Source organism: Calidris pugnax, unplaced genomic scaffold (assembly GCF_001431845.1).
Source record: "Calidris pugnax isolate Ruff unplaced genomic scaffold, ASM143184v1 scaffold225, whole genome shotgun sequence".
Lineage (NCBI taxonomy): Eukaryota > Metazoa > Chordata > Aves > Charadriiformes > Scolopacidae > Calidris > Calidris pugnax.
The window spans coordinates 2,885,654-2,909,777 of record NW_015091072.1 but is presented as its reverse complement, the minus strand read 5'-3'; the positions used below and the strand labels follow the sequence as shown (position 1 = coordinate 2,909,777).

Sequence of the window (24,124 nt, the reverse complement as noted above, 5' to 3'; positions counted from 1 at the left end):
CGCCGCCGCCCTTGCGTCACCCCGGGAGCTCCCGGGCCTGGCCCCGCCCCCGCTCTGCCCCGCCCCGGAATCTGAATAGCCCCCGCCGCCACCTCCCTCCGCTGCCCGCACGGGCTGCCCCCATGCTCGATCCCGGGCGGGAGGGGCGAGAGCGGCCCCTGAGGGACGCGGAGGAAGAAGGGGGGGTGTCGAGCGCGCGTTATGCAGGTTGCGGGGCGCCCCGCGGAGGGCGGCGGGGAGAGGCCAGCTTCTCCGCGGCCCCGGAACGAGCATAGGAGGGAGGTGGGGCCGTAGGGGGCAGCGCCCGTGGGGAGGAGGATCCCCCCGCCATCACCGCCGCCGGCGGACGAGGTGCCGTTAGTGCCCCGGTGGGACCGTTACTCACCCCCCCTCCGGGGATTACCGTTACAGCCGGGCGGGGGGGGGGGGGGGGGGGGGGGGGCTGGAAACGGCTCCTTCCCCCTCCACAGCCTTTTACACCGGGCTCGCTGAAGCTCTGAGTCCCTCTAATCGACAAATTAAGAAATAACCTTCCTCCGGGCCTTTCCAGGCACCCTCAGGCCCCGGAGGAAAGGCGCTGTCTGTCCCAAGGCCTCCCTCAGCGGGAGTGGTGTCTCTCACGGTGGGCTGTGGTGTCCCCGGCCTTGGCAGTCGGTGGGGGTTTGGCCCCGGGGTTTGTCTGCTGTGGCCCTCGGTGGGGTTTTGGCCCAGGGGTTTGTCTGCTGTGGCCCTCGCAGACCTGCTGCTGGTGGGGCACCAGCACAGGAGCCTCCCCAGAAGTACCTTGGGGTAGTCTCCTCGCCTGGATGTGAGAAGATCCCTTCAGTCTTGAGCTAGGGCATGGCTAAGAGTTACCGTACAGTCACAGAATGGTTTGGGTTGGAAGGGACCTTAAAAGATCATGGAGTTCCAACCCCCTTGCCTTGGGCAGGGACATCTCTCAGTAGACCAGGTTGCTCAAAGCCCCATCCAGCCTGGCCTTGTTAATCCTGGCATTCTGGCTTGTATTAGAAATAACCGTGACCAGCAGAAGTAGGGAGGTGATTGTGCCCCTGTACTCAGCACTGGTGAGGCCACACCTTGAGTATTGTGTCCAGTTTTGGGCACCTCAATACAAGAGAGATATGGAGATGCTGGAGCGAGTGCAGAGGAGGGCAACAAAACTAGTGAAGGGCCTGGAGAACAAATCATATGAAGAACAGCTGAAAGAGCTGGGACTGTTTAGTATGAGGAAGAGGAGGCTGAGGGGAGACCTCATCACTCTCTACAACTTCGTGAAAGGACACTGTAGAGAGGTTGGTGCTGGTCTCTTCTCCAAGGTAATTAATGACAGAACGAGAGGGAACGGCTTCAAGCTCCAACAGGGTAGGTTTAGATTGAACATTAGGAAAGAATTTTTCACCGAAAGAGTGATAGGGCATTGGAACAGGCTGCCCAGGGAGGTGGTGGAGTCACCATCCCTGGATGTGTTTAAGGGACGTTTAGATGCGGTACTGAGGAATATGGTGTAGGGGAGGACTTTGTGGAGTAGGGTAGATGGTTGGACTCGATGATCCCAAGGGTCTCTTCCAACCTGAACGATTCTATGATTCTATGATCCACAGCACTGAAACCAATCTGCCAGGCAAGGAGGCCTGATGCAGGTTACAGGTCGATAGGGAGCTGGCCCAGGTTGCATTGTATACAAATGGGCAAGCTGAGATTCGTGATTTCAGTTAATTGCCCTGTGGACATGGGTTAATGGTGATGTACACAGTAACCACCCATTGGAAGACGCAGCAGCAATATGGGATGACAAGAAGATTCATAGCCCAAGGGAACTGTTGCCCTGACAAAGCCTGGGCTTCAGAAACAGTTTTGCTTCCTCGTGATGTACAGAGGAACCAGAAAGAGGGGAGCAGGATTCTCCCACCCCCTTAAATCGCTTCATATACACAAAAGTCTCTGTCAGCTTAGAGTGGAAGAACTACAAACAAACCATGGTTGGCTTGTACCAGCCAAGAGTTTAAAACCGAGTGAAGCCCTAATGATGCTGAGTTCGAAGGTGTCTAGAATGCTGTGGACAAAATGCTTGGCCCCCTCGTCCTTCCTTTGGTGCTCCTATGATTTTACCACTGCAATTATTTTGAAGGGAGAGAATCCTTTCCAAGAGCAGGGAGTTGTCAAGGCTGTGCCCAACCTTCAAGAAAGCGTGTGCCGTAGTGGGTGGGAATGAACAGGTCACCTTCCGTTGGACATGTTTGTTTTTTTAAGTCTCTATGTATGGATTCACAGATACAAACCCTGAGGTGAACTCAGAGATAGCTGTGTAAGAGCAGACCACTATACCCGTAGTTATTTCTTTTCCATATAATTTTGCCCACTCTATAAAGGTTGTGCTGTTTCAGGTGGATCATGACAGTTTGTGGGAGGTTTTATATAAGCACAGGAGTAAGGTCATCTGGATTTTGCTCATCTCCTGCCATGCTTTAAGCCTGTGCTCTTCCGAAGTTGTGTCCTGTGAACTGCTTCAGTTTTTTTAAGAACTCAGCCTTATGATTAGTTTGTTCCCATCTTCAGAATTAAAGTTAATAAATGCCTTAACGGTGCAGTTCAGTTCTTGATCAACCACTTCAATAGCGTAGTTTTTAGTTTGAACATTAAGAGTGCTGGAGAACTGTGAAGTGATCAAGTGCATGCAGTGCAGGAACTCGTTAATGCTCAGATGCACTTAGCTCCATAATCAGGCAGGTTGTTTTTTGCCAGGCCTCTGCTGGAGGCGGGCAGCAGCCTTCCTGCTCTCCCTCTCTCTCACCCCCCAGTCCTTTCACTTCGGTAAGTACACACGCTGCACAAGGCAAAGTATTTATAGTGCCATCTAGCTAAATTCGTGGCTGACACTTCCTTTCGTTCCTTTTATAAAATCCTGGGAAATTCTAGCAGCAGAAATGAGAAGTAAAAAAGCAGACCCGCTTCACAGTTGAGCAGCCAATGGGCAGGGAATGCCACAGCTGATTATTTTGTGGAAAAGCGAGGAATGGGGCTTGTGAGAAATAAAACAGAACACGTGCTATTTTTTAAATTTTGTTTCATTTATTTGGCAGTAATATCCAAACCCCTCTGCTTCAAAAAATTACAAAATCAAGTAAAATAAGTGCACTAAGGAAACCTACAGAATACTGATAAATTTCACACACGTACAGGAGGGAATATAGAGGGAGAAGTGGGACTTTTTTGTTTGTTGCTTAAATTTGGCTTTTCGGGGAGAAAAAAAAAAAAAAAAAGCCTTCCCTGCCCCTTGCAGTCTGTACAGCAATTGTCCCAGAGGGCAACAGCTGGAATTCAGCACCTCCTTCCCCAGCAGCCAAGACACCCTGTAGAAGCCTGCTGTGGGGTGTGCAGTCTGGGCATGGCTCACCGAGCGGCCACCCTTCCCCTCGGTGTGGGGAGGCCAGATGTTTCAGTCCCCTTTGGGTACCATAGCCCTTAGAACCAGCATCACCCTCCACAGTTGCGTGGCACCCCTTTCCATGGAGGCATGTTCACCCCACTCCTACCCCGCTGCTGCAGGGTGTCCTAGGAGATGTCCTATGGCTTGTCGGAGAGCTCAGCTTGCCTTGCCTGAGATGGCAGCCCATCCCTCTGCCTTCTGTGCAAGCACCAGCTCTGTAAACCTCAACTGCCAGCACCCACCTCTCCAGCTGTCCCCAGCAGCCATCCTTGCAGACCTCACGTCCACAGGAGACAGGAAGGGGACAGGAGAACGTATCGCATAACGCAGCCTACAGAAGACCTTCAGCCGTGGATTGGCCTCCCCTTCCTGCACAGGCTCTGGTTCTCCCAGTTGGAGATTCTCCTGACTGGACACTAAGATGTTATCCCCATCCAGGGAAAGCCTTTAAGGCAAGCTGTTGTGTTTTCTCTAAGGCACTTTAATGATCCAAGCTGGAAGGAAGTGAGCTGGGAGGCACGAACTACCTTTCAGAGCAGGGTCGGGATAAAGCAAGACATTTACTAACAATGTTCCTGTGACTCCAGATCCAGCACACAACACTGTTCTGCTCATACTGTTGGGGACGGGGGAGGGTACGGTTAACAGGTACTCCTGTTCCACCAACCACTTACTCCAGTGCCACCAGAACACAAAGAATGACTCCATCCCAGTGTAGCATTGTCCTCATTTCCCTCACCTTCACGTGCGACAGCTTCTCAAAGCCAGACCTTCATGGGAAAAGAACCAGCCTCCTTCTGTATTTATTATGCCAAAGCCTCCAAGCATGGTGGGGTAGATTATGATTTTCAGTGGAAACATGGCACTGTGCCAAAATCAATGCAAGTCCTCTGGGTTCACATCAGGAAAACAGCTCAAAGACCAGCCAGCCTTTAACAGATCTGGCCCATGGGCAAGACTCCAGGAAGGACCAAGCTTTATTCTTTCCCTACTCTTGCTAGGTACCAGCTCATTCTTCTGCTCCAAGGAAAGCACTGTGCAGAAAGAGGAAGGTTGGGACAAAAGTCCTGCTGATCTTCACTCAAGCAGAATATGCTTTTGCAGATTTCACTTGAGTAAGCACTAGGGACTGCAAGACACCTGGAAACAACTGCTGAAGTTGCTCACAAACAGGAAGATGGAAATCACAAGCAGCCATCTCAACTCACAGTGCATCCAACTGCTTCGGATGCACAGCAGAGGCACGAAGGGAACACAGAAACAGGACATTCAGGTGTGTTGAGTGAATAAAATACATTTGACAACCACAGGAGGAAATCAGCTGGGCTTGAGGCTACAGAGATGATTGTCAACAAAAGAGCATTTCATTTCTATTGAGGACCAATGCTCTGAGAAACAGGTCAGACAAAAACGACCCATGAAGGGGGATGTGAGAATGGTCAAAGATGGTCTGATCAAAGACACTGTGAAACAGGCCAGTAATGAGGCTTCCAGCCCTGACTCCAAACTCAGCCCTGGAATCAAAGAATAATGCTGCTGCCTCACCCCAGAGGGAGATGGAAAGCCCAAGATGGTGGCTAACAGCCCAGACTCCAACTAAACTCCTCTTCCAAAGAGTTAAGCCTTTTAAAATCCCCTACTAGTGGGACTGCCTGGTTCTCTGTCTCTAGACTACTTGGCACTTCCCTCTGGGTGATTTAGAGAGGCATGAGCCCAGACTTTGAGCACATGGTCAATGCTAGGTAAGGGAGCAAGAGCTAGAGAGAACTGCAGTGTCAATCTGTGCCTGGTGAAACTAATTACATCCAGCCCTGCCTCTTCTTCCTATGAGGGACATTGCCATCCCCCATTGAGAAATACCCTGTAGTGCAGGACTCACAAGTTGCTTGTGGTGTTTGTGGTGGCTGAGCGCAGTGCGGTACAAACTGTGCATGGGCATTACAGCACTGTCAGTAACAAAAACCCATGGGCTGGGTTTTCTTGAAAGATCTAGAGCTACAAAACATACAAAAGCTGAATTACTACCATAGGAAATAAAAGTATTAAAAAAAACAACAAAACAAAACAAAAGGGGGAGTCAGCATGTGAATGTGATAAGGAAAAAATATGATAGCACCTCTAAGGAAGGGGCAGGGAGAGTAAGAGTGAGATGAGGTCAAAAGGAACCATGTTGTGTTGGAGCCCACAATGTACTGGAGGAGCTGCTGGGGACAGTCCAGTGGAAAGCAAGGAGGAATGTGCCGGCCTCATGCCAGCAGCATGGCACCACGACTTCCAGGTGTCACACCAGGCTGACCAGCTTTGAGGAGCTCGACCCAAAGGGGAGGGTAAGCAGGGCAAGGTCTTTGGCTAATGACGCCCTGCAGCACACGTGCTCAGCCACAAAACTGCTGGGCCTGTATTTCTGCAGCCATGGCCGGTGCTGACAATTTTATCAATTGAAGACCCCTTTTTCTCTCCAGCACTGACCTCCATCCTTTCCCCAAGATCCAGGGGAACAAGAAATCCCTGTTAACTCTTGGAGAGAGCAGCTGTCTGCTCTGGGAAAGGGTCCCAGAGGCTGCTCTAAGTCCCTCCCAGCCTTCCAAGGCCCCAGCAATGAAGCTCCCTGAACAGGTGGGCTCTGCTCCCCTTTCCTGGCCCCATTCTCTGTGTATTACAAAACAAATAACCCATCGCTATACAATGTAAATATCTGTGACTGGGCAACTGTAGCAGACACTTGTGCATACTGAGATCAGCACTGGAGGACAGGGTGGCAGGTTGCGCCCATCCTCCTGGGCTCCTCCGGTGTGGAGGCCCCTTACATCTCCTTGGTGCTCATTCTCTTGGTCTTCTCAGCCGTCTCCTAGAGAAAGAGGACACAAAAGTGAACCTCTGCACTGACAAAGGAATGAGCACTGCCCTGAAGCCTTTGGTTCACCCACAAGCAGTGCCAACACTGGCTTATATCTCAAAGCCCCACACCTTTATTTGTCCTTGCAGGCAACAGGGATCCCCCTTTCACTGTGCTACCTCTTCTACCAGAAGTCTCCAAGTCACAGAAGCAGAGGAAACTCCTCTGGCCAGGAAAGACTTAGTGCAAGCAGACCTGCCCAGCCTCATGCTAACCTGATGCTTCTGCAGTTCCTGAACGTATCTAGCCAGCTCCTCCTCAGTCAAGTCTTGATCAGGTCGCTGTCTCTGAGCAGGCACCTTCTCATTCTTCCCTGCAAACAGAAATGGAGTCCAGCATTATCACAAATGGGGAATACAAATTTCAGAGGCTGAACCACACAGAACAAAAAGAGGCAGGTCGGCCACAGCATGCCTCAGCTTAGGAACACTTTGCTGGATGAAGGGTTGGCTTCTTAGAAAGAAAACGGGCCTTGTGGCTGCCTGGGACTTCAGAACCCAGGCACCCAGTTCGTCCCCATCTCTCCCTCCCACATGATAAAAAATAAAACTACAAGGAAGAGGCTGCCTATTCTTTAAAAGAAACACCTATAATTAGTTCAAACTTCTTGGCCTCTTGTAGTGAATAAATGGAAGCTCAAGTACAATAAGTGATGCCTAAGGAAGAGGTAATTTCACCAAGTGGAGATGCAACTTGCTGATGTACCTGATTTAATTCTCTGGTTTCATTACTCCTCTAACAATAGCCTCTAACCCCTCTGCTACTCTGACACGGACAGAAAGTGAAGGAATTGCTGTCCCATTGCATGCTTCTGCCACGGATGCAGGGAACAAAACAGGCAGCAAAACCAGGTGTTGCATAGCAACTTTGAAATTTGTTTCTGGAGAGGCAGCAAAAAGTCTCTCATTGGGCTGCTCAACCTCTGACACCTCCTCACAGCTCCTCTGGCAGCTCTATTAGTATTACAGTTATCTTTTCTGAGGTGACTTCCTGCTGCCACAGCCAAGCCTGAGCTGAGGTGACCCCGAAGCCTGTGCTGCAGATGGCCAGATAAACATTAAAGAAATTCTATACGTACTTGTTGCTCTTCCCCTCTCTCCTATTCTGCCCAAGCTACTGGCTACAGACCTGAACTAACGTACAGCCCTCACACAGCACTGAAAACAAAGCTCAAGCAAAGGCCTGCTTTCTGGGGAAGGTGGCCAGAAAAACGCAGTGCAGTGCTGGGAGGGGGACATGGCTCCTTGAAAAGGACCCATACATTTCTCAAGGCAGGGGAAAGCTGGAAACGGAGAGCCTGTGTTCACAACCCCGCTGTGACTTCTCACAATTGTAACATGGCTGTGAAAGCTTAGAAAGGGCCTTCCAGAGGAAGAACAGACCAACAACCCTGCCTTACTATGAATACCACCTCCCTTCATCTCCATCACCATTATTTTCTTCTCCTTCTACAGCTTTTATGGCAAGAAGCTAAAGTGCTTCCTTGGCATTACTGGACGAAGTCTTCTATCTCCTCTCTGGGGCAAGACAGGACCTTATCTCCTGTTGAACAGATACTGTGACTACAGATAGAGCGAGGATACTGATGGACGTACAGGAAAGCTGAGATGCTCACACCTACGTGTAAGGCTGCAGACAGTGACCTCTTTAGTCTGTGAACGCCCCAAACCAGCTGGATGCAGAGTAGCTCTGGTCTGGAAGGTTTGGTGCTGAATTCTCATTACACCAAATCCAAACTACAAACCCCAGCTGCATTGCCCCCAACTCAGTCACACCCTTTCTGACCTCTAGAACAGAACCAGCTTGGGTTTGGCCAACATGGAGAATCACAGAATCTTCTAGGTTGGAAGAGACCTTAAAGATCATCTTGTCCAACCGTCAACCTAACTGACAAAAATAGACACCCACACAACAAACAAGAAGCATCACCATCACTAAACCATACCTCCCAGCACTACATCAACCTGTCTTTTGAACACCTCCAGGGATGGTGCCTCAACCACCTCCCTGGGCAGCCCATTCCAATGTCTGAATCAGAGGGTGAGGCAGAAATAACCCATAGAGAAGCGGAGCAAAAGCTGGAGAGAAACGTAATCTGGACAGCTGCTGCCCTCAGAAAGACAGGAAGCAAAAGTCCCTTTTGTACACAATCAAATTAAAAAAAAAAATTGTCTGGAGAGCATACAGACCCTCGCACGTCATTGCAGTGCACACCCAGTTGCCACAGGCACAGACGCAGCGGTTGCACTCCACCTGGGTCTCTGCTCCATCCTCGTAGGTTTCATCTTCCAGGGCACACTCTAGGGAGGCACAAAAAAATGGGCAGTGGTTGTGAGAGTGCAAACAGGCTAAAGACAACATACTTTGGAGATGCCCCAAGAGAGAAGAGGTACAAGGTTTTGGTTGGAGGTCTTCTTTCCACTAACCACCAAAAGATTCATAATAACTAAAATATTCATGCTGAATTTGATGCGTAAAATCAGGCAAAAAATAATATGGGAAAGCCAAACACTTCACTTTGCTTCTTCAAAAGAACGCATTTCAATTTCTCAATTCCAAATGAAATCTCAATAGTGGATTTGTTTGAATTTCCCAATCTGTTATACATAGAAGCCACCAAGTGAAAGTTTTGGTTACTCTGAAACAATTCCTGTTTCAGGTGGGGAGAAGTTGGGGAAATGATATGTGCGTTTGCTGTTCCCCTGAGAAAAGAAGGGAAGGGACAAAAAAAAAAAGATGTCTCATTTCAGCTCACATTTCTTCTCACAACTCAATTACATATTTAAGTTGAGGCCCCCAAAGCATTCAAGGCCCCATATGGTGTTAAGTGAAAACCAGTTGATCACATTTTCAAGGGGAGGTGCAGCATCCCCAGCTTCCCACTGAAACAAGCAACAGAGAGTTCAACTTAGTATTCCCTGAGAAGCACAGCCTCTGTCTGCTCCTCTGTGCCATCGCAGCGGGATGGAAATCCGGCACCTTTGGACTGGCACCCCCCGAGGAGACAATTAGATGAATGGCCAAGCAAGCCAGGTCAGCAGAGCAGTAAGCTGCTTCCACGTGAACTGTAGCACGAAGCAGGATTTGGAAGGATAGTGAACTTTGAGAAGTTCAGCAGGGAGGGTCTCTGTGTGAAAGGCAGAGCATAGCAGGACTTTGGTCTGGTCTAACTTTCCCAAGTTATCCAGAAGTGAACTCCTCACATGATTTATCTCCACACTGTTAAATATATGCCTTGACCTTCCAACATACCATATCCATCCGACCCATGCCCTTGCTTCTAAAATCCAAACCTTTTTCATCACAAGAGCTGTGGGAGCTCTGGGATAGAAAAAAAGAGTACTTTTGACAATAGGGGGACAAGGGGTGATGCTGGATGGCAGACAAGCATTTATCAACATTATCTCGGGGAGTGGAGTTACAACATCTGATGTCTGGCCCAAAGCTGGTGTCTTTTCTTTCCTCCCTTCCCAGAACCCGTCTGGTTCCCCAGTAAAAGTGAAGAGCTCCTACTTTTCTCTGGTGGGTTGAAGGATGGGCTGAGGCACTTGAGAAATTCATTGAAGCTGAGCTTCCAGTCAGCATTTTCATCTGACAGCTCGATGAGGGCATCTACGCAGAGTCCCCTGAAAGGAAACAGAGAGGCATAGTTCTGCACAGGGCTGTACCAGGCTGGTCCCCACCCTACTGGCTTCAGAGTACAGACAAGTAAAACCAGTAACAACTAGGAAGGCTCTGAGTAAAACCAGTAATAACTAGGAAGTGGTTTCTGTAAGGAAACTCACTGAATGCAAACAAAAGAAAAACAGGCACAAAATACTCCATGTCTGGCAAAGGGTTGGGAAGTGGGGGGATATTCAGAAGAAGAGCAGGAACAGGACCCTGTTTCCAGGGTCTACATGCTGTCACACATGTAAAGATGCAAGCACAGCTTAACAACAAGCAGCCTGTTCTCCTCATCGTCTCCTGCACAGTGACACACACACAGAAAAAGGGAAACCTTTCAAATTACATTTTCATGCAATGCTTGTACCAGATCTAACTGCGGGCTCCCCGTGGGCTGTGTCTTCCCACCATATTCCTTGCACTGGATCTAGCTTTCAGGCAAAAGGTGAGTAAGGTCCACTGGAAGCCAATTTGTTAGGAAATAAAAAAAGAAGACACATTTTCTGTCACCCAACTCACCTTTTGCCTGCACACCTACTAGATTTAAGTCAAAAGAGGGTTGGAATACCTGCCTAACATGAAGGGTAGAGGTGGCACTCTTCCATTTGGTGGTGTTCACACCTAATTAAGTGAGAAGCCACTTCATACACAGCTATCTTTGTTAGAGCAAGCCCTAACTGGTATTTTCCACGAGTGGATTTTCACGCCCCCTTCTCTGTTCACTCTCCTGTTCACTGCCCACCTGAGCAGCTTGTTGGTCTCCTGGTCCATGTAGGTGGTGATGTTGACAGCAGTCTCATTCTGCTCTACAAACTTCAGGAATTCAGTGGAGTCCAAGCGAGAATCGCCATCGTCAAAGCTCTGTAGGGAAAGATGGGCAGATGTGAGAGGGACTGATTTATCAGTTCAGGGTACCCTTTCCTTCTCCCTCTTCCACAGCTACTTAACATTTCTGAAGCTTTCGTGAAACAGGTTGCATCATCCCTGCTTTGCACAAGGAACAGAAGCTCAGAGGAAAGCAGCAACATATCCACACTAGCATCAGAACTGGCAAACAGGATCCTACCCTTGTTCTCACCGATAAGCTACACTGCCTCTCATTCACCTCCTGCTGCTTGATTTATGGCTCTAACCCCGTTTCTTCTCTTTGTTCCAGCCAGCTCTTAGCCTTCTTATATACCTCCTGCCTTAAAGCAAACCAGTTGCATTCAAGGAGGTGTCAGTTTTCCAATACGTGTAAGTCGAAAGCTGTGCCTGGACTGTGACAGTGACAAAAGGGAAAATCACAGGAAGCAATTTTCTCCTGATCCCAAAGAAAGAACAATTTAATGCAACAGCACAACCCCTTGCCACCAACTTCTTAAGGTCCTGACAGGACTCCTGGCATTGAAGAGCAGGATTTTTAGCCCCGAAATCCTGGCTGTACTCCCAAAGAAGTAATTGCATTTTGCCTTCCTGTTTGGAGATGTCATATCACAGTGCTGGGAACTCAGCAGGAACTGCTGGGCCTCCTCAGAGACAGCTGCATTGCAGGGAGGGGAAAATGAATTCTGCAGGCAGACCGCTGCTGGCTGACTTCTGCTGTGTGACTCGGGGCAGGTCTCCTCGTGCACTGCTTCCAGGAATGCTGGAAGAGACACTGCCTGCTGTTACCTCTATGTGGTTCAGGAGAAACCTGTAGGGCTAGGAAAATGACTCTGCAGGCTGTAGCCTGTGCATAACTGCTCCACTAACGTGTTTCAACTTCTACAAGACTTGGAAGCCTCTTGTCCCACTATTTTTTTGTGGAAGTGGCCACAGTTCCCTTTAACGACCCGGACTCAATTTAGCCAGTTTTCTTGCCTTTCAGTGCTATGCTCTGCATTTATGTGTTCCCCCAGAGACTCTCCAAAACAAGGCAGCTCCCCGCTACAGGCCTCACTCACTCCTCTTGAAATAACACCCTTCAAGGTCATGGCCTGTTTGCCAGACAACCCACACCCCAGTGATCCATCCAAGTCAGGCTCCCAGGAGTTAAACTGCTGAACGCCACATCTACAGACCTCTTCATCAAGGAAAAATGGGAAATGCTTCATCTCATCTCCAGTGTTTACTACCTGCAAGGCAGGAATCAGGACAGCTGAAGGGAGGGAGCGCAGAGCCCCAGGGCTGGGCACTGCAGAATTCCTCCATCGACAGCAGATCCTCATTTGTGTGTGCCTGAACTCACTTAGTTTGCTTTGCCTGGATTTGTCCCAGGGTGCTCCAAGCTTTGAATTCCGCTTTAAAAGTCTTTCAAAGCTTTAGGAGTTGTTGATACGGTGGATTACCACCCGTCAGAGGAGGAAATTCCCCTTTTGGTCTGAGAAAAGGTATGGCTTTGTCACAGAAACATTCACTCACTTGTTCCTGGGATCAGTGCTGCAGAAAAAGCTGGGGGGGGACACACAATAAAGAGAATATGAGGCTATCTGCCTCTGAGCTGTGGCCATGGGACTTCACCAGGGGCCAGCAGGGGTGACTGGGCTGTGACACGGCAGTGGAGCAAGCCAGTGGCTGGCTCATGCATTTCAGCAAAACCCATGACCTGGGGAGACTCTCTGTGAAGACATCTGGGGACAGCAGGCTTGCAAGGGGGAGGGACCGAGCAGCTCCACTCTGCAGGACACCGCAGCTTTGGGGTGCTGGCAGCTGCCGGCGGGGGTGCCCGAGGCAGTGGGACACAAGTAGGTTTCCACAGACGGAGCCACATTAATGGCTACAAAGGCAAAGATGCTCTCTGGAGCGCGGGGAGACCAGCTCCTCTGTCTCACCAGGGGGTGCCATTGCCATGGCAAATTTGCTCGCAGCGCTAACTCCTGTCAGGCACCATTAATCTCTCGCTGTCAACAGCTTATGATTTAAACGCTCTCCCCCTTTCCCCACCTGCTCCTTCAGCTCCATCCTGAACGCTTTGAAGTCTTTATCAGGAGCCGGGCGTGAGGGGGAGGGAGCCAGCAGTGCATGTGGCAGGAGCATGGGAGAAGCCTGTGATCAAGAGGGGGTGGGGAAGGGCTCAGGGACACATGGGCAGGGAGAAGGGATGATTGCAAGACTCACGGGCAGCTCCTCTCTCTGCAGAGCACTAGGGAACTGCCAGCTCTCGGCCACAACTGGCCATACTCTTTGCAAGCAAATATTCCCCTTGAAGCCCTCAAGTGTCCCCTATATCCATCACAACATGGCCTTGTGACTGTCTAGAACAAAGGACCAGCAGCCTCTGCCCCAGCTTCCTGCTCCTTTTACCTGCATTTGCAGGCCTTTCACCCACCTTTTTTCTTCTAGCTCTCTTTTGTCCCCTGAGATCAGTTCTTCTCTCCCCTGCCAGTCACACTTGGCCTGCTCTCCTCCTTTTCCCCAGGGCAGGTCAGATCCCCAGGGATGCTCCAGGTCTGGGCTGTCCCATAGCTGTGTCTGTGGCTCTGTCAGCAGCTGCTGCAGGTGGCCATCACGCTGTAGGACATACCAGACCTCCCAGGCTCCCAGCTCGACAGGCCCATCACACACTGGACCCTCTTGGGTGGGGGCATGGCAGCTGCTTTGCAGCGACAGGGCAAGAAACATTCTGTGGCCTCTGAAGCGGGTGCTGCTCCACTTGCCTTGAAATACTTGTCCAGGACTTCACTGTAGTTGCTGCCCTTGGAAAACCAGCCATCTGGGATAATCTCAGCTTCCAGCCACTGGATGACACGGCGACGGAGCTCATCTCTGTCCGATTGGTAGCAGACAACTGCCATAGGAGAAGGAGCAGTAGGAGAAAAGGCAAGGATGAGAGAAATAAAGTTGGCAGGAAGACCACAGAGGAAACAAAAACCAGCCAGACAGCCCTGAGAGCAGTTTGCAGGCCCCTTAGTCCTTGGAGATGTGCAACGGCCATATCAAAGCAGAGGCGGAGGTGCCATGTGCTGAGCAGCAGATGGGCTGTGGGTGACACCATGTGGCAAGGCCAGAAAACAACACTCCTCCCAAACCCATTCTGCCTTTCAGGTCCCAAAGCTTGTGGAAGAGCCATACGGGGCAGACTCATCTTGGTGTGAAGAGTCCCCAGACTGAGGGAGGAAGGTGACTGACAATGTCCCCAGGGTTCCCGATGCCATGCAGAACAGGCATTCAGCTGTTAGCCCTCAAGTACCAAAACTTCCATCTTCTGCAAGGGTGAAGACTAAACTGAGCAAGCCTTTCCACCATGCTCTCCCTAGGGGCCTAGCATCTCAGGGGCCTAGTATCTCAGATTTCATTTCTTCAAAGCCCTAACTTGCCCACCCTGATTGGAAATGAGAGAGGGTCAAGTTGGGATTGTTTGCAGTGCTCTCTAGAGTCACAAGTTCCTCTAGGTGGATATCATCTTGTGTGCTAATACTGAAGCATGTATTCCAAAGCAAAACTGAAAGCCTAGATCTTCTGGCTTCTCTAAGTTGTCCCACCTGCTCAGAGGCCAATGGAACCAGAAGGGGAATTAGTGTGCATTTGTGTCACTTACACACACTAAGGATCTCCTTCTGAATCCAGTGACTACAATCACAACCAGACCGACAGTTTCTGCATGTTTAATTTTCAACTTCCTTGAAACTGCTTTGAGGTGGTAGCCATGTCCAGAACATGGTCCTTTCCCTTAAGTTTGTACTTGGGTTTGCTCTCATCTGTCCTAGGAAGCTGAAGATGACAATTATACAGCTCCAGCAATTAGAGGCCACGGATGGGAAAAGGGTCCCCCGATGAAGCACAGGCCATGTCCCCAAAATCCTTAGTCTTAAGTACACAAGGCAGCGCATAAATGGAGAAACCAGGCACAGGGGATCAAAGAGATTTGTTGGCTCATGGGAGAGGTGGTTCAGCTACACCTCCTGACTCCCCCAGGCAATGCCCCATTCATTACCTAGTGCCGCCCCCGCACCCATCAGTTAATCACTCCTGAAGCAGTCTTGCATAGTCTCCTTTCAAAAGAGCACCCTCAGAGTTGAGGGCAACAGCTCCACAGTTATCGTGTCTTAGATCCTCAATGAACTACCCAAAAGAGTGTCTCTTCCTTCAGTCTGGGTGGTGAATGCAGCTTGTGTCCCTGGGAGCAAACTAGGTTTCATTGCACCTTGTACATGCTTAGAGTCCCTGAGACATGCCAGCATAGTGCAGAGCTCAGGAGATGTATGAGCTCTGAAAGGTTACCAAGGAGTAAAGAGCTGGGCAATCATATTTCTACTGATTTACCAACTCAGACTGCAACAGCCAGCGCAGAGGTATCACTTTTACACAGAGCTGTTCAATTCCCACAGCAGCCCTTCCTCCCCACATCTCTTCTCAGATACACACAGAGGCTTCAGCCATGCAAGGAGATGGCCTCTTACCTGGACTCGCAGCTGGATTCTCAGACTTCTTCTCTGTTGATGGAAAGACAGAAGAGGATATTTCTGACACAACATGAAGAAATACAAATCCCTTCCCACCCTGAGTGCCGCTTGGGCAAGAGCAGAGGAAGCTGGGAGCCTTTGGAAACACAAGGGCCACATGGATGACTAAGGGACTGGAACGTGTCACCTGAGGGGAGGCTGAGGACTCTTTCACCTGAAGAAGAGAAGGCTCAGGGGCGACATCATCAATATTTATGAATCTGATGGGAGGGAATGAAGAAGACTGAGCCAGATTCTTCTCCATATTGTCCACTGACAGGGCAAGAGGCAATAGGCACATATTTAAACACAGGAAATTCCACTTGAATGCTTTTTTACTGCAAGGCTGGCTGAACACTGGAACAAGCTGGCAAAAGAGGTTGTGGAGTCTCCATCCTTGGAGATACTCAAAACCCTGGACTAGACACAGTCATGGGCAACTTATTCTAGGTGACCGTGTTTGACCAAAGGGGTTGGACTAGATCCTGTGATTCTGAGTCACTTCTTAGCGACAGGTTACATGTGGTTCTGGCAGAGGTTTTTCTCAAGCAGCAAAGGAGGTCAGATAGTTTGGGCCTGTGCTATTTTTCCTTTGTCACCTGTTCAGTCTTGGAACAGTTCTTTTCACAGAGGTACCTCTCATTCAGGACCCCCAAAGCGTGGGGGTGAGTCAAACGGCCCCACCACTGAGGTGAAATCCTTGCTCCTAAAGTTCTTGAGGTCCCTTATGAACTTGGATAGTAGTATGGGCTTTGGGGGTTTATCCTGAGAGTCTGACCTTTCCTCAGCAGGTAGACCGAGAGGCAGGCAGGAGCAAATAGTTGCCCTGCTCTCCTAAGTGCCCTCCTCCTACCAAGCCAGGGAGACAACAGATCCAAGAACCCAAGACAGGCAAAGTGGTAGGGCCCTCAGTGCACTAACGAGGGCCTTAATTGGCCCTGCCAACCTCACCTAGGGCCTCCATTCACACTCTCTACCCAAGTCACGGGCGACAGGACGAGAGGAAATGGCCTCAAGTTATGCCAGGGGAGGTTCAGGCTGGATATTAGGAAAAATTTTTTCCCTGAAGGGGTTATCAGACATTGGAATGGGCTGCCCAGGGAGGTGGTTGAGGCACCATCCCTGGAGGTGTTCAAAAGACAGGTTGATGTAGTGCTGGGAGGTATGGTTTAGTGATGGTGATGCTTCTTGTTTGTTGTGCGGGTGTCTATTTTTGTCAGTTAAGTTGACGGTTGGACAAGATGATCTTTAAGGTCCCTTCCAACCTAGAAGATTCTGTGATTAGCCCACTTCAGCTGACGCCTCAGAACTTAGTCCTTCCTCACCTGGGATTATGTTGTAGGTATACCTGTCTCAAGCTCTGTTGCAACCATTCCTGTACTTGCCACAGATCCTGTCCATCTAGGCCCTGACCTAGTGAATGTCTTCCCACCTATATCTCAGACTGTTATAGACTGCATCACTACAGACTTGTCTGGCAATTACAGGCCTGTGTGTGACTCTGGTTACCATCACTGGACCTGATCCTGACTTGAATTCATGGCTAAACTTCAAGCCTACTTCATCCCCACAAACTTGCCTCGTGGATCTAGATTCTTGGTTGAACCTGGCTGTTGTTCCTCAGCTTGCCCTGTTAGCTCGCTCAGCAACTATGGGACAGGGTCCTGGCTGGTGAGACCTCTGCCTTGCCTCGTTATCACACGTGGCTCCCAGCTCCCCCCACCTTAGAGGCTAATCAGCCCTCAGCACTCCCTGACACAGGGTTACCTTTACAGTGGCCGTCGTAATCCACCTGGATCTTGGAGCCAGTGAGGCAGGCATCACGGTGCAGCTCACAGTGGTTCAGGTACGTCTTGCCATTGCTACCACACACTGGTCTCTTATGAGGTTTGCATTTCTGTGAGAGAGCCAGAGAAGACAGTATTTTACCTGCCTCTTTAGGACAGCTAGAGGGAAGTAGGTGAGTCCTAGCATCAGCCTGGTTCAACAGAAGCCCTCTTGGCCCAAGAGTGCTTGGAGCAGGCTGTGCTCACCCATCAGCATCCCAGAAAAACCTGCACAGAAAAGTGTGTGGGTTCAAAGGCTTCCCTTTATCCCAGCCTCTGTCACCACCACCACCATGACAGGAGCCTTCCTGAAAGCACAGGCCAGCACAGAAATCAGTGCCCAGCATAAATATTGAGTGTAATCCTGCAACTGCTGCTCTATATGCCATGGATGTGCCTGCCTGGAGGTGTTTCTACGACTCTCTTCTGTGCACCTCTGCTTGCTCAGCTCTGTTACATCTCTCTGTAGACTCTGCTGTACCTTTCTGCAACTGCAATGTAGAATAAGCCATCAGCCTCCAGCAAACAGCACAGCCTACAGCAGAGGGAGAGTCCACCAGTGCCACTCTCCAGGCTGCGGGCTTCTTTCTTGTGTCCCTTCCAATCTGGCCAAGCCTACCCAGAGTGACAGACTCTCTGCTAACAGGACGTTTCACTCTCCAGTGCCCAGGCTGGCCACGTGAGAGCCGCAGGCTCTGAGGGAAGTGGGAACAAAGAGCCACATGCCCATTCTCAGGAGCCAGGCAGGAACGGTTTGAAAGCAAAGGGCAGAGCAGAGTAAGGAGACACTGTGTCTCTACAGCTGGGAAAGGCTCTTCTAATCATTTCCGGCTCCCTGCTGGATGGAGCTATTCATCCTCACAGCACTCTACCACAATTACTTCCATTTTACAAAAGCTGATTTTTAGTAGGGTGCTTGTAACCTCCTCAAACAAGATGCCAGTGAGGGCAGGCTGTCTTGGAGCTTGCAGACCATTCCCTATAGTGCCCTCCAAAGCCAGCTGCCTATCAATACCCTACTGGGCTTTCACAACAGAAGACCTCCAGCCAAGTCTCCTGTGCATGTAAAGACCCTAGGCAGCTGTGCGAGTAGCACAGCTGCAAGCCCCACACAATATCTACCCCGTAGGGCTCTTCCCCCACACCACACTGGGAAAGGCCCTGCTGTTTGAAGAGCCACTGTGAAGTTGCAGCTGCTCCGAAACAGTTGTAGCCTCATCCCATCATGGGATCCTTCCAACAACCAAAGCCAAGGGGGCTATTGGCAATGTCCATCACAGAGGCAGCAGCTGTGCCACCCTCCTACCTCAATGCAGAGGCAAGTTGGCTCTCCCTTCTCTGTCACCGCACACTCCCGCCCGGCTCCACAGAAAACATTGGCACAGATCTTGGATTTGCTCCTCGGCTCTTCCTGCAAGATACAAAGTAAAAGACACAAAATGCAGTTACTCAGAAGAGCAGAACGGTAGCTTTAAAAAAATAACACATTTAACTTCTAGACCAGACCAAGAGCACCAAGGCAGTGAGGCACAGATCACGGAACAAGAGAGACATGACTGCAATAGATGAGACAGCTCAGACGATAACCAGCAGCAGACACAAGAGCTAGGGCTACAGCCCCAGCAATAGAGGGCTTCCTTGAGGTCATCCCTGGAAAATCACCTAGGAGAACTGGAGCAAACATGAGCAAGAGAAAGTCTAGCACAACTGGCAAGAATAATTTGCTCATGCCAAGGACTGCTGTCTTCAAAATTTTTTTCGTAGAGGGTAGGGTGCACAAATGTCTGCTTGAGATGTTTAAGAAGTTGAACATAACCCTGGAGAAAGGTGAGATACCAAACAGGCAGAAGAAATCGCCATCAGGCACCAGATAATGCCCCTGTCACAAAAAAAACTTCAAAAAACTACGTGACCCATTATCTTGCCTTCGCTGGTCAAGATTAAACACTTCAAAGGAAGAGACACTGTCATAGATAATTATACAGTAACCTTCTCACAAAGAAAATTTCTTCCTGGTCCCTGACAGCCAGCAGTTGACTTATGCCCTGCAGCACAATTTATACACTTTACAGTTTTTTTCCTAGCCAAAGTCATCACAAGTATTCTTGTTGTTCACGTAACTGTCAAACCCTTTTTTTTTTTTTGAGTCCCACTGTGTTCTTCTCAAACTGCTGACATCTAGCAGGGAAGATTTCCACAGGTTAATTATGTTTTCAATAAAGCCACAATTTACTTTTATCAGTTTAATGTCTTTTTTTCTTTACATTTTTAAAAGAGAAGACTTTTCCAGGGATTCAGACTTTGGAGACCCTGGTTTAATTCTCTGCTTTGTCATTACTTTCCTTCGTGACTCATTTCATCCAACATTTTCCACCTGGAAGTAAAGTATTTGGTTCAGGCCAAACAACTGGCTTTCTCAACAGTTTTATATCAGAGACAGAAAACTGAGGAATGTAAAATAGTCAGCGGGATAGGTAAATCACATCAGCTGTGATTTACCTTCTCTCTAGTACACAAGGGCTTTTTTACCCTCTCATCTGAATATTATTCTTAACCTCTGCTCATTTGTGGTATATTTGTACCCCCACCATATACTTTTGAAAGTAGGTGATCAAAAAGTGGCAGAATTTGACTGAGGAGCAAGCATTATTGATACATTTAGTAACGAATGCTGAGCGCACATTTTTTTTCTCCTATTGCTTCTTTATCATGTGCTTTTTTTTTTTTGTCTTGCTTTTAAATCACAATTTCACAGTGAGTTGTCTTTACTGAACAGCCCATAGTGACAGCCAGTTCATTTTATGAATGACTTTGCCCTGGTCTTCAGAGTGTTTTGTCTGCTGGCCTACTGCACAGTCATCAAGCCCAAGAAGGTCTTTTCAAAGCACTGCAGGATTCCCTCCAGGTTTGCATAGGGACAAACACCTTTCTTACTCTTTGCAAATGTTCCTATCTTGCTGCTTACCCTGTAAAATAAAAATATAGTACTCGGACACACCAGTCTTAGCTCAGAAACACACACCATGTCCCAGGCCTGCTCACCCCATGAAGACAGTTTGTTATCCTCCCTCTGCCCCTTCGTTCTCCTTTCACATATGGCTCCTGAGCTATGAAAGACACTCTGCCCCTTCTGCTGCATCCACCTCTTCTTAGCTGTCTTCTGGTGGAGGGCTGGGGTAAACAATCTAGGCGCTTTTGGGGTGGGATGGAGAAAGACAAGTGCTTCACCGCACAAAGCAACCTCACACAACTTTAGGCTGAGAAGGAAGAATAACTCATTTTGCAGAAAGGACAAAGGAAAAACAAATTCTCCCAGGTTGGAGTCTGGCTTGGGCTTACCCAAAATGCACTGTAGGCACCTAAGAGATGATGTATTTAAACGGTTTCAAACAACATGCCCACCCCCTCACCGACCCAAAAACCAGGAAAAAATAGAGCTAGACACAGCTTTGAAATGCCCCCACCAAGGTCTGTAGTCCAGGTGCCTGGCAATAGATGGCAGTACTCTGCCTCTCCTCACCCATGGCCTGCCAGGACTGCCAGCAGCAAGCTCCGGGCTGTGCCCACCCATGCCAAACCTGGCTCTGGCCTCCTGGGCTGAGATGGCATTGCAAGACTCCTCTCCCCTCGCCAGCTCGCTGGAAACCAGGCCCGCAATGCGACTGTCCTGGCTCCAGCTCCCTCCCCTGCAGTGCCTGAGTCCAGGAGCCATCCCGCAGCTCTCCCACCGGGACCCAGGGAGGGGATGCTGGCAGGGTGACACTGCCAGAACAGCCTCTGAGGACAACCTGCCTCCTGCCAGGCTAGAGAGCCACGTTGTTCTCATTTTTCTTAATAATCAAAGCAAGATGGTTTGGTGGTTGCTTCTTTGTTGTTGTTTTAAGCTGTTCGAGGCTGGCAGTGGGTCAGAGCTGGTTGCCATGTCCCGGCACGGCTGCCTCCACCCCAGGGATTTGCTAGAGAAAGAAAGGAATCGAGCTGCTCTGCTGGCCTGTCTGCCTTCTCACTCTGGCACAGGGTTTCTCAGCCTCAGCTTGCTCATCCTCCCTCCCACCAGCAGCAGCCATGGCAGGAGCTACCAGGCTGGGTGCTTGCTCCACCTTTAGTGAAAGCACCTCTCAGCTTCCACCCCAGATCCCTCAGCTCCCTGTGTCCCCCATCCTTGCAACGTTCACCCCACAAACCACACTTTGTCCATCTACAACCTACAAACCATAGCTCCTCCTACTCATATGCTCCCCTTCCCAAAATCCCTGAAGGCCCTCAACTCCTTCCTCGGCCAGGCATCACCTCTCCTATCTAACATCTACCCCACCCCTGCACTGGCAGATCCTGCCTTCAGCTCCTGCAAGAGCCAGAAGACACTTTCCTCTGCCAGCCTGCATACAGATTAAGTTAGCAATTGCCACCACCACAGCCTGGTATGCCCTCACAGCAATAAGGTGCTTCACAATACCATAGAGTGGGAGTTCTCTCTAGCAGCTCCTGGCCACCTTTCTGGCAAATACCTGAGTCTTCTGTGTGTAATTGTGAGTGTGGCAGAGGATGAATAGACTGGTACAGTGCGAATGAGGCTTTATAACCTTCACTCATGATTCTCTGCCGCCCTCCCAGATGCCACGAGCCAAACTAGTTTCTTGTGATAGATATTCTGATCTTACCTTGGACCTTGTCATGTTTGCTCTTTACAAAGCTCCATCTGCTGGAGTCACATGAGTAAGCAGGGATGGCAGCTGCCACTTCAATATTAAAGAGCTTGTCCTCACACCTACCACGTAAAAGCTTGAAAGTATGAGCTGCAAAGGTTTAAATTCAAGGTCACACACACAAAAAGACTCCACGGTGTTTCAATGCTGTTGCTCTTAAATTAATTTCGGGATTTGGGGGCTGGAATCGTGGTTGCTACACTGCTTCCTCCCTGTGAGCTGCCACTGCCTTTTCTGTCACGGTGGGCTGGGGCAGTGTCACTCACCCTGTGCACTGCGCACCCGGGCAGGCGGAAGGGAAAGGGCAGAGAGTCGTTATTAATTGCTGTGCGGTGGCATTTACACCACAAGCCGTGACAAGTTCCTCAATTCTGCCTCGGGTGAGGTGCCTGAGCTCCCTCTGTTTGGGCAATGATTTTAATTACCCCTCTGCTGCCCAGAGCGGGAAGGTGTAAAGGCAGTGAGCACAAAGCCAGGGCAGGAGTGCCTGGAGCATCTGCCATGGCACGGGGGCACTCCTGGCTCCTCACCTCCACAAGGGCACAACCTCCCCAGACACCTTCTTGGGCAAAGACCATGGAGAAAGGTGTTCACCGTGGCTCATGGGCCAGAAACTCGGGGCAACCAGGCAGCATCAGCTTTGTGTACACGTAGCTTGGCCTGTCGAACGGGGACAGGAACACACACCACTTTCGGGGAGCCAGGAGGCGTAATCCCATGGATGAGGAGTTCTTGCACGCAAACAGGCAAGTGCCAAGCAGAAGACCTGAGCTGACAGCGCAGCGAGCCTGTTGCTCAGGCTGTTGCTTCCTGGGGAGCAAGGAGAAGAAAAAGAGACATTTCCAAGGCACCCGAGGGTGAGAAAGCTGGCGGCATAGCCGGCGGTGAGGGATCGCCATGGCAACCGGCAACGGGAGGCCTCAAGGTGGAGAGCTAAAATTAGGAAGGGCTGTTTCTCATCTCTAGCAGCAACCGGCGCCGAGGAGCTGGACCCCCAACCCAGCGTAAGCGCAGATGTCGGGAGCATTTCCGAGCCCCTGCCTGAGCCCGGATGTCCGGGACCCCGGTGTGGCTGGACGTGCCAACACACGGTGCCACGAGCGGGTCTGCACAGGAGGTCCCACGCTCCTGCCAGCTGCCGTGCCTGGACCCTGCTGGTGGGACGGCAGGAAAACACCCCGGTGTCTGCAAAACACGGAGACTTCCCCAACTAGCCTGTGAAAGCCTGAAACCAGTAACAGTTCAGGGACAGGACACCTCTGTAAGGAAGAATCAGCTTCCACCTGCAGAGAAGAGCTGTGCAAGTAGCTGCACGTCCATGGTGCCCCACTGCCCGAAGGCAGGAGCAGGGATCTCTGCCATCATGCAGGCTCTGGGAAACGAGCAGGGAGACCACCCTGCGACAAGGTGGGGAGTTAACGTGCCTGAAAAGAACCCCTCGGATCGCTTTTTGCTTTCTGCACATCCTTCCAGACAAAATCTCCTCTTGGAGAGCTCAAAAGTCTTTTTCTCAGCAGCCCACGCTCCACTGGAGAAATACTACCTGCCGTCCTGCTCCTACTGACACAAGTAAAAAGCTTTTCTGCTATCAGCAGCGACTGTAGGTCTTTTACCTCTTTTGGCATCGGTTTATGGAAATCCATATAATGACTACATCCCTCACATAATGCTCTGTGCTGTTTGCTGTAAAATCAGGGCTTCGTATTTTTGCCCTGCCTGATGTGCGAGGAAAATCAAAGTGCTCTAGAGCTGTAGCCCTGAAAGCTCCTCCAGGAGGCAATCCCAGGTATCATACAAAGTTGAGTACTACACAGACAAGGCAAAACTGAAGGGCACCAAAATGATGCCTGGGGTTGCAAGACTTGCACAGATTCTCACACCTCAGGGAAGGCAGCAGCAAAAGCTGGGAAGGAGGTTTCAGATACAATCAGTACAACTCACAATAGACTCCTTCCACGCACACAGGGAGAAATGACCTTTTCTGCTCCATATTTCAGCCAGTCCTCCCTGTGTCTTCCCATCCACATACCTTTTGCCTGTTCCCTGCCACAACTGACACAGAAGTAGGGATATAAGGGCTCTCCGAACACGCCGAGGTGCCACCTGTAAACAGTGCTGCCTGCACAATTTCTAAACCAACTCAACATCCAGCCACGAAACCAGCACTTCATTCAGCTGTTGTCTTGGCAGTGTTTTCT

General features: G+C 50.1%; 1 protein-coding gene across 2 annotated transcripts in view; it reads right to left on the bottom strand.

The window, feature by feature from the left end:
• Nucleotides 1-3,050: 3,050 nt before the first annotated feature.
• The window catches only part of FSTL1 (follistatin like 1), a 57,037-nt gene continuing 35,963 nt past the window's right edge, over nt 3,051-24,124 (bottom strand). For both annotated transcript variants that reach the window (XM_014957194.1, XM_014957193.1), the window contains exons 2-10: nt 18,527-18,631; nt 17,162-17,291; nt 15,353-15,385; nt 13,610-13,740; nt 10,735-10,853; nt 9,840-9,952; nt 8,516-8,626; nt 6,542-6,639; nt 3,051-6,278 (exon numbers count right to left, since the gene is read on the bottom strand). In XM_014957194.1, the coding sequence (XP_014812680.1) occupies nt 6,234-6,278; nt 6,542-6,639; nt 8,516-8,626; nt 9,840-9,952; nt 10,735-10,853; nt 13,610-13,740; nt 15,353-15,385; nt 17,162-17,291; nt 18,527-18,631 (885 nt within the window). In that variant the 3' untranslated portion in view covers nt 3,051-6,233. The remainder of the gene's footprint in view (nt 6,279-6,541; nt 6,640-8,515; nt 8,627-9,839; nt 9,953-10,734; nt 10,854-13,609; nt 13,741-15,352; nt 15,386-17,161; nt 17,292-18,526; nt 18,632-24,124) is intronic.